Raw genomic sequence first — 10,732 nt, 5'->3', positions numbered from 1 at the left:
TTTAATATGATAAATTTTTATAATATTACATTATTCACATAAATATTACAAATTTTTTAAATTTAAATAACGTATTTTTAAATTTTTTTTTATATTTTATATAACTTTAATATATATTTAAATATAATATATATATATATATATATATATATATATATATATATATATATATATATATATATATATATATATATATATATTCTAATTAAACCAGTGCACAGGCCATAAATCTAGTAAAATTTTAAAAGGAATGCTATTGTTTTGACTTATTTTCATTAATTACTTTCTCATTTAGATATATTTGATTTAGACATTTGTTCTAATCTCCAAAATTTTATAATTTAGAAGGATGTGGTGTACCGTACGTAACACCAATCTATTATGAATTTGTAATAAAAACACGTGAGTCTTACTTCAACTCCAATTTCCAATTAACACCATTCCAAAACATTCTAATCCCAATACTAATTATAATTAATCTCCACTAATTAACACTAATCCGATCCCTATTTTTCGAATCCATTCAAACAAGAACAAAAATCACAAACACAAACATAAACACAATCACAAACACAACCATCGTATCATCCTACAATGTCAACGACAACCAGTACCACGGAATCGCGCGTGCACGACGCTGCACGGAACCGTTTGGCTACCCTCACAGCTCATTTGCTTCCGTCTTCCTCAACCACCGCCGAGGGACTCATCCAGCCTCTTCATCTTTCGGCTTCCTCCGGGATCTCTCCGCCGCCGAATGTTAAAGGGAGTCTCACTGTTGTTGATGAACGTACCGGGAAGAAGTATAGTATTGAGGTGACTCCTGATGGGACTGTCAAAGCCAATGATTTCAAGAAGGTGATGATAACTGGGTCGTGATCTATTGCCTATTGCTGATTAACTGTTTGTTTTTTTGTCTGTTAGAGTATGAGAAACTTGTGTTGTGTTGTGTTGATGAATTTTCAATTTTAGATTTGGAACTCCAAATAATATCTGATTTGTTGAATTGGGTCTTGTTCAATATTGATCCTTTCTATGATGATTGTTGAGTTTATAATTAGAAACTTATGGAATTTTATCCAAATAATTATTTTACTCTGAGGTATATGATGAAATCATAAGTGGGTTGATAAAATGCTGTTCAATTGTTACATCGGTGTGATTTGATTTCTTCTCTTGTTCATTTGTTGTGGATTATGTGATTCTGTAATTTTTGGTTTATAGATATCGACTGGGAAGAATGATAAGGGGCTCAAGCTTTATGATCCTGGTTATTTGAATACTGCTCCTGTTCGTTCGACGATTTCTTATATTGATGGTGACGAGGGAATCCTTAGATATAGAGGATACCCTATTGAGGAGTTGGCTGAGAAAAGTACCTTTCCCGAAGTGGCATATCTCATATGTGAGTAATTTTATAAAAAAAAAACTTCCATGTGTGTGAAATTTTTATGCAGGGTCGTGTATAGAAGTTTTGGAGTTTGAAGCCAAATTATTCTAGAGAATTAGTATAAAGGAAATTGTCAATACTCATATGTTAGTTTTGTAGCTGCAAAATTATGTATTGATGTTTTATAATCAAATAGTTTTAACTGGTATTTAGTAAAAAGAGAAGCATGTACTAACATTAAGAGAAGTAAGACTGTAAACTTGAGATGCTCTGTTCGCCAATTTTTCATCAATTTATTGTAACAAGTAAGCGTTTAGTATCGAAAATGGAGTTGCTTGAAATAAATAACTAATGACTAAACACTTTTCTGATTTGTCGAGTAGCGAATATTGATACTTAACAGATAAGACACAGCTATGGATAACTATTTTAAACTGGTTATACTAAATTATCAAGTGCAATATAATAATAAATAGTACAAATTGAGGCTGAAACTCCCGAGTATAGTATAATTATGAGTTATGGGATCAAATATTTATAGCCTAAACATGACCCTACTTTTATAGTCTTTGTTTATGATATGTAGATCAATATTTTTTTCCTACCATGGACTAGCTTAGATGCAAATTTTCATGTCAGATAAAACTCGTTGAGGTTTTCTAACTCCGTCTTTTTAGTGTATGGAAACTTGCCTTCTGCACGTCAGTTACAAGATTGGGAGTTTGCTGTATCTCAGCATTCAGCCGTACCACAAGGAGTTTTGGTGAGCTTTTCTGTTATCAGATAACTTTGTTATTTCATCTAACTAGCAAGTTGATAAATGTTATTCTAGGCTTCATAATTTCTCGTGCAATCTCTCTACAAAGCTCCGTTGTCCATTTTTTTAGAAATGTGCGTGTATTTCAATGTTGTTAAATAGCAGAGCTATAGCGTTGTAACATGCTAAATTTGAACAAATCGCTATTGTTGCGCAATATGCTATTTAGTACAACATGTTGCCAAATAGAGGCGTTATATAGCTCTATTGCTTAGTGGAATTTGAATAAACCACTATGTTCCACGATATGCAATTAATAATATTGGTTTATTCTATCTAACTGAATGGTTGCATAACATTTGTTTTGTAGGACCTCATACAATCAATGCCTCAAGATGCACATCCTATGGGTGTTCTTGTTAACGCTCTAAGTGCTTTATCTGTTTATCATCCTGATGCAAATCCTGCTCTCAGAGTAAGTAACATAAACTGCTATCAAGATAAAGTAACTCATCTTTTGAGCTGCTCAGCATTGATGCAATTGAATAATTATAACATAGTGATTTGACGATTTTCATTATTTGATTACTGATTCATAAGGGATGTTAATTTTTCTAATGTGTTATTTCAATATACATGTGGGTACTGAACAAAACTTTATTTCTTATCGGGATTCAACATTTTTCCATGTTATGTTATTTGATTCACATTTTATCTTTATTTAAACAATTTCTTATATTTTAATGTAGGGTCTTGATATCTACAACTCAAAGCAAGTAAGGGACAAACAAATAGTGAGGATTATTGGAAAGGTTTGCTATTCAATTCTATGAATTCCTTACACTGTTTAAACACAACCTTATGAATTTTTGTGTAATATTCATTCAATTCTATGCTTATTGGCAGATCACAACAATTGCTGCTGCGATTAATCTTAGACTCGCAGGAAGGCCACCTGTGCTTCCATCCAACAAACTGTCTTACACAGAGAACTTTCTTTACATGCTTGATTCTCTGTATGTATTTTCAGAAGTAACATGTTATACTTACCAAAAAAAACAAAGTTTATGATTTAATATTTGATGATCGAACGGCATCAGAACGAGAGAAATTTTCAGATTCAAGTATTTTATCGGCATAAGTCTAACTCATTAAATCTCCACCATGTATGTTTTCAGTGGCAATTGTTCATATAAACCCAATCCTCGTCTAACTCGTGCACTGGACATCATCTTCATCCTGCATGCTGAGCATGAAATGAATTGCTCTACATCAACTGTACGCCACCTTGCATCAAGGTAAATGTCTCACTACTTATCAAAAGAGTGCTGCTAATAAACCATACTGAATCGGAAACAGTTTGGAGTGAATAGCAATTTCCTAAGAAAAATAAAGCAGCCTGTTATATGTTTCTTTAACTATAATCTTATTTGCAGTGGCGTTGATGTATACACTGCTATTGCTGGTGGTGTTGGAGCTCTATATGGACCTCTTCACGGTGGAGCTAATGAGGTAATATAAATGGTTCAAGTCACTTAAGTCATAATCAATTTTTTATTGCATATTTATACGCGAAAAGTAATCCAAAGCAGAACACTCATGTGTGACAATGCTAATTTTACCTTCCATTATACAGGCTGTCCTCAAAATGCTGAGTGAAATCGGAAATGTTGATAATATTCCAGAGTTCATTGAGGGTGTTAAAGCAAGGTTTATATTATCTTTTACATCTTCTGGGTCTTGTGTTTTCCTATCTATAAAGAGTGCTGATTTGCTGATGATTTTCTCTTTTTCGTCTCCTGCTTTTTTACGTAGTTTTCTATCATATTGTTGTCTGTTATTTTTTCTCTAGGAAGCGAAAGATGAGTGGTTTTGGACATCGTGTGTACAAAAACTATGATCCTAGAGCAAAGGTCTTAAAAAAATTGACAGAGGAAGTTTTTTCCATTGTTGGCCGGGATCCTCTGATAGAGGTGCTTATCCATTTTGTATTCAATATCAAAACACATTTTTCGATTTTTTTTTCTTCTACGTGTATTTTTCTTGAGACTTATCAATAATTCATTGATTCATTAAATATCGACTCGGTTCAATTTATTTAATTTAAAATTGAAAATTTTATATGGCATTATTTGATTATGTAGGTTGCTGTTGCCTTGGAGAAGGTTGCTCTGTCTGATGAGTATTTTATCAAGAGGAAGCTATATCCAAATGTCGACTTCTACTCTGGATTAATCTATAGGTAAATCTATTACTACATCTTGTTTTCTAACTCGGTAGCGTAAGATATGTCACTCTCCTCCCAATTTTTTTTAGTAAGATTGATCTGATGGATTTGTGCAAAATCTCAGGGCTATGGGATTTCCACCCGAATTTTTCACTATTTTATTTGCTATCCCTCGTATGGCTGGATATTTATCACATTGGCGAGAGTCTTTAGATGATCCTGATACAAAGATCATGAGACCTCAACAGGTTATTTCTTTTGATTAAATTATATCTCCTTGTTATTATCTCTGTGGCACCGATACCTCTGAAAAATGTTTTTCTAACTTTACCGATTTGAGGCTGAATTATATCATCCTTAAAGTAACCGAAAATTTACATTAACCTAAACTATTTCATGTTCCAGGTATATGTTGGAGAATGGCTGCGACATTATGCACCAACCAAAGAAAGAACTGTTTCAAGCGACAGTAACACCGACAAGCTCGGTCAGTTATCTGTATCGAATGCGTCAAAGAGGCGACTTGCTGGATCTGGGCTTTAAGCCTACAGCAGACTCAACTTGAACTTACAAGCGAATTTTCATGAAATAATGAATAATTATGAATAAAGTCGAGAGTTAAAAAAGTAAATGTTACTATTTATTTTCTTGTATACAAATCAAATTATCTATGGTTGTTGCTTAATTTATTTTGCTATAACTAGGAAGTGACAAAAATTTCCTGAAGTAGTAGCATGTCACTGCATAAACAATGTAAGCTTGTGTCATTACCCTGTATTAGAATGGTGGTAGTGGAAGATTTGCAATTTCAAGCTTTCAGCTTTCAACTATGCTAGTAGCACATGTAATTGTTATTGTTGGAACTTAACATTTATGAAATAAGCAAAACTAATATTTGTTTGTGTGTGTAAGAGAGAGATAAATTTGTTTTTGATTGCTGATTCAAACTAGTTTGTAAATTTGCATCCTAAATCTTAATGGCACATTTTGAAGGGATATGAGTTCTTGAAAAAATATAAAACAGTAAATAATTTGAACTGCAAGAGGATTTCCATCTGATTTATCTCTACTAGAAAATGTTTGGAATGTAGGTATTTGATTAACATAAAACAACATAGAATTGCTTTATCAGTGAAGTATTCAAATTTCTACATATTAGATTGCAAATAGACAAATAAAATGGAATAGGAACTGCTTATGAATGGCAAAACAAAAGTTGCAGTGATATACTATTGGAATGATATATAGGTAGGTCTGATGAAGAACAAACAGGCATGTCTTAACAAGCTTGATACTTGATGGATTGTGGACTGGTTTAGGCCGATGTGATTAAGAACAAACATCTATACCTTAACATACTCGACGTTTGGTGAACGGTGAACTGGCATGTTCAGGTCACATTGAACTCCACCTCAATCATTTATACCAAGTTCTTTCTAAAAATTGTGGTCTTTTAGGAAGGTGTTTCATGGCATATCATGCATCATACGCAAACGGATGACGTAAGCCGCACGAGCATAGCTCCACGCTCTTGCACGGTCGTATGACGTAAGCTTCACATACTAAATTCCATGCTTGAGTTGTGTATCTCAGAGGTAAATCTAATGGATTTGGACAACTAAAGAGAGAGACCTATTAGGTCAAGCTTCACATACTGATATACAAAGTATAATGCATGTAAAAAATTTATTTTGTATAAACTTTAGTCTAGTAAGATACAAAATTTTGAATCCGGAAAATATAAATAGAAGTTAACAATTATTAGAACACGAAACATGCTTGTGAATTGAGAACTAAAATAGTGAAATAACATTAAGTAATTTGTAATTGAACGGGTAAAAAGTAACGGATCAAGAAGCCAAAGTAGTGTTGAAAAAATAGCATACAACAAAAAAAATCAAATTTATCAGAGCCTGGTTTCGATCCAGGGACCTGTGGGTTATGGGCCCACCACGCTTCCGCTGCGCCACTCTGATTTGTTGAAATGTTTCGCAATTACGTTGTATTTAATGCATAGTCATTCTGGGAAATGCATTCAGCTGTGGAAAATTCATATTTGCAATTGTAATGTTTCATCGCCCACTCTATTGTTCAAAAGTTAATCAAAATAAGTTCAGTTTTAGCATAAAATATACAGTCTAACAAAATTATTTTTGAAAAAAAGCACACATAAACTATATTAAATTTCCATTAGCCTTTTTTAATTGTTCGGTTAGTTTGTCAGTTAATTTGTTAGTTGGTTATTCTAGTGGGTTAGTTAAGTCACTTGTATTCTTTGTATTTGAGTAACTTGACATTAACTTTTTTATTCCGTTCAACTTCAATAAATTTAGAAATGATTTATTTTAGTTTTGTGAGTGGTATTAGTAGTCAACACATTTATTTCATTTTCTTCCTTAACATGATCTTGTAATGGATCACACGAATCTTATATCCTCAATACGCTCAAAGTACTATATACTTCGACAACACCTCAAAACTCTGCTTCATTTTCAAGATTGTTATATCAAGGGTAATCATTTGTATTCTTTAATTTACTATTAGATTTTCAAGATGCTTAAACCTCAATTAAATATTTTGCACTTGTTTACATGGATATTTGGGGGCTTGTTAACTATGTGTGTTGATGGATAGCAATTCTTTATTTTTTATTTTTTTATTGTAGATGATTATAACATATTTGTTTCGAATTTTATTTTGAAAACATATCTGACATTAGATTGTTCATCCAATTTTTTTTTCCACTTTTATTCAAATTTGGTGAAAATGAAGAGGAGGTAGAGAGAAAAGTTTAAGTGCGGATACATAAATGAAAGTTTTTGGATTTCAAAATCTAGACAAGTCCTTTTACTTTTTAATATTTCTAATTTTGGGTTTTGGTGTGCTTATCTTAAGTCGAATCTCAATATCTATAAGTTGTTTACTTCAATATCCATAAGTTTATATACCATATTTTAATATTCGAACATATTTTTTACTTCAATATCCATAAGTTTATATTCCATATTTTAATATTCGAACATATTTTTAACTTAGATTTTGTGTGCTTTAAAGGAAATTTGTTATGTATTCACGTTTCTAGAAATTGGAATCCGAATTCTAAAAGAATTTTTAAATTTTCGACCGGATGTATGAATAAACATGGGATATACTAATACCCTCAATTTTTGGCACCGGAAAAAATACTTGTTTAGCAAAAGTCACTGGTGAAAGTTTTGAAATACATTTCATCTTCAATAGAAAAATAATGACATTCACATGAACCCGGCATTTAGATGGGCAGACTCTGGCCCTCAAATAAACTTTCATGTGATTTGCTATAATTAGAAAGGGAAGTATACCTTCACGTGTTAGATCCTTGAACTATGATCTCTATCATTCTTTTCTTTTCCTTTTTTTTTTTGTTGAATTTGGTGCTTATATTCTCTAAATAAATTTCTATATTTCATTTTCCATCATAATACTTAAACATGAACCTTGGATGTGAAAAGGAACTGTAATTGCATTTATATATGGAAATCAACATATTACAACAATTATGCAATTCTTGATGCTATCTACACAATACACCAGCAAATTTAAATCAAGCAAATTTAAGAAGCAAATAATGATAATACAATTTTTAGTAGGCATCAAATGTCATCACAATTTAAAACCAGATAATGATACATATGATACATAGCATTGCTATCTTTCTTACTTCGCTCCTAAAATAACCTCTTTGAAGATTTAGGATCTTTGGAAGATGAACCAATTCCAGACATGCTTCCACTCCTCATCATGCTTGACGAACTGCATAACACAGTGCAACAGCATGAGAATTGTCGAGAAAAACAGAAAGAGTGGAGAAAAACCAGAAAACGATGTTTGTTGTGAGAAAAACAAATGCCAAGAAATAGTTCTACTCTACCAACCAAACAATGAATGATATTATATTATATTATATGGTACCTGGCAGGTCTCTGGATAGAACTTTTATTCATTGCTGCAATGTTTTTTACCTCGCGGCTGCAAGAAGTTTAGACGAACAAATCAACGAAAATTAAGTAAACATTAGGTTAAGTTTGAGCATACAATTTCAAGATGCATGAACAAACAAATTTTTAGTATGTTTCATAGTAAAGTGATCTCTGAAATATTTGGAAGCATCCGATTATCTAATCATAAAAGAGAAACGTTTACCACTTTAGAAACTCTATCTTTGACTTCTTCATTATGTTGCTCTTCACATTTGACACGTTGTATCCAGGTCCATTATCTACAAAAGATCCTCAAAGATGAAAAACAACTAACAAATAAAAGCTACATTAGAGTGAATTAGAGTGAAGTAGAGGGAAACAAACATACAGAAATAAATAAGTAAATAAATTACCTCCCCAAAACCTCTTTTTACTTGAAGGTGGAACTTTGGTGCATATCTTTACTTGCCTGGTCTGTTTTCCTGCATAGTCCGAATAATTCGTAACTATGTTAAACTAAAGAGATGACAATCATATAGCTACACAAGAGTTGCTATATAGATTTACAATGTAAAATTTCAGGCTCGTCAATTTTTTGTATTGCACATGCATATTTATTAGAAGGGAAAAGGAAGTAGCAGAAAGGTAGAGAAAAAGTCATTACTTGCATCTTCACTCTTGTAGCGTTGCCTGATTCGATCAAGTGCTTCATTCTCAGCCTCGGCCATTTCCTTTACTTTAGCCTGTGTATAGGTTTAGAACCGGGTTAGAGGAAAAAAACAGCGTGAAATCAATACACATGATACTTCTATAAGTTCTAAAATATAACTGAGTCTGAAAAAGAAAAAAGAAAAAAGAAAACCAGTAAAGAGCAAATACCTCATACAACTGCAACCATCTGAATGACACTCTTTTCTGCGCCATCCTCTTAATTACTTCTTTTGTGCAATTCAAACCAAACTGCTTCTCGAAGAACTTTTTCCACAACTTATCAGTTACAGGGCTCAAATCCCCCTGAAAAATCAAATCCAACAAATTAAAGAACTACTTCAGTCTTGTTCTAACTTTTTACTCGTAGGTAGAAAAAACAACAAAAACCCGTCTTACTTCGCTGGCCTTCTCGATATGCATCAACTGATCAAGCGTGCAATGCGGCAAAATTTGCTCAAGCAAATGATGATCCACAGGACCAACATTTCCAAGGTATCTTACGTTATCTATAGCTTTCTGAACACAAAGATCAACCAATGATGGAGCCGATGATTGCTTCTTCTTCACAAACACTGGATCCCGTCTCATCATATTCACACTGATAACAACAATTCATAAAATAAATAACTCACTAAGAAAAAAACTAAAACAAACACATATTAATCTTCCAATTTTCTACTTCTCACTAAGCTAAGCTTGAAAAATTAAGACCATTATTGATAAATTATGAAGCACGCAGACAGAAACATGACACCAACACTGACACGTCCATATCGTTAATAATTTTAAAAATTAATAAATTAAACGTAGTGACAAGTGTAAGTGGTGGTTTACAACGACACTACATGGACCCTACATATCTTTTATCTTTTTTCCGAGGTGTCAGTGCTAATTGAATATTCAATAATTTTAATAATTCATAACATTAATTAATAATAGAAGATCAATAATTTCTTCTGATTACAAAAATTTAAGCATATATCAGGAAAAATAGCAGAAACATAACAAATTCTCACCAATCCCCAATTTAAACTATAATCTATCAAAATTTCATCTTCAAACACAAAATAATCGAAATTTAATTTAAAAAATTGAAATTAAGAGAACAAAAGATCAAGGATCATTCAAATATGAAAAAAGAAGCTGAATTAAATTGGACACAGTAACGAGGGATTTCGGAAGTGCTTACGGATTCTGTCAAAGGAAATTGGATCGGAAATGAGGGACGGCGACGATGCTGAATCGGAGAGGAGATAGATATGGAGACTGTGTTTATATGGTTGCAAGAGAAGAACGATTTCGCGCGTGAGATCACGCGCTCTGTTCTCTTTAGAGAAGACAATGCTAACGTGCGCGTGGAGGTGTTCGTGAACTGTAACAAGGGCTTGGAACCGAAGTACGAATAAACAAACACGGTGGCAAATTTTTAACTTTGCTCTGTGAAAAAAAAAAAAGAAAAAAGAAAATGAAGATAATATTATAATCAATGTTACAATTTGTTAACGGGAGGAAGATTTTTCTTGTTTATTATACAAGAAAGTAATTTTATTTTGAATATTAAATTTAGAGATTTTTCTTAGTTTTTATTGGATTGTAAAATATTTTTTATAAATTTATATGTGATTAGAAACGTTTATTATCAACTACCTAATTAAGATTGAAATATACCACCAAACATCTTATATTGC

General features: G+C 32.3%; 2 protein-coding genes and 1 non-coding gene across 3 annotated transcripts; 1 reads left to right on the top strand and 2 right to left on the bottom strand.

Annotated features, from left to right (window-relative positions):
* The first annotated feature begins 417 nt into the window (after nt 1-417).
* Nucleotides 418-5,201, top strand: LOC131662451 (citrate synthase 3, peroxisomal-like). The gene is made up of 13 exons (XM_058932226.1): nt 418-858; nt 1,225-1,405; nt 2,068-2,153; nt 2,518-2,622; nt 2,897-2,959; nt 3,054-3,163; nt 3,326-3,445; nt 3,584-3,659; nt 3,784-3,857; nt 4,000-4,120; nt 4,292-4,389; nt 4,499-4,622; nt 4,780-5,201. Exons 1-13 carry the CDS (start codon nt 595-597, stop codon nt 4,915-4,917), a joined length of 1,560 nt encoding a protein of 519 aa, XP_058788209.1. The 5' UTR covers nt 418-594; the 3' UTR covers nt 4,918-5,201.
* Nucleotides 5,202-6,278: 1,077 nt separating this feature from the next.
* Nucleotides 6,279-6,350, bottom strand: TRNAM-CAU (transfer RNA methionine (anticodon CAU)). The gene has a single exon. It is a non-coding gene; the product is annotated as a tRNA-Met (tRNA).
* Nucleotides 6,351-7,858: 1,508 nt separating this feature from the next.
* Nucleotides 7,859-10,463, bottom strand: LOC131656725 (uncharacterized). Its single transcript, XM_058926356.1, has 8 exons — nt 10,234-10,463; nt 9,441-9,642; nt 9,213-9,347; nt 8,998-9,076; nt 8,747-8,815; nt 8,557-8,632; nt 8,326-8,382; nt 7,859-8,166 (listed from the first exon to the last, which is right to left on the bottom strand). Exons 2-8 carry the CDS (start codon nt 9,633-9,635, stop codon nt 8,082-8,084), a joined length of 696 nt encoding a protein of 231 aa, XP_058782339.1. The 5' UTR covers nt 9,636-9,642; nt 10,234-10,463; the 3' UTR covers nt 7,859-8,081.
* Nucleotides 10,464-10,732: the final 269 nt, after the last annotated feature.

Source organism: Vicia villosa, linkage group LG3, assembly GCF_029867415.1.
Source record: "Vicia villosa cultivar HV-30 ecotype Madison, WI linkage group LG3, Vvil1.0, whole genome shotgun sequence".
NCBI classification, from domain to species: domain Eukaryota; kingdom Viridiplantae; phylum Streptophyta; class Magnoliopsida; order Fabales; family Fabaceae; genus Vicia; species Vicia villosa.
This window is presented reverse-complemented; position numbering and strand designations above follow the sequence as displayed.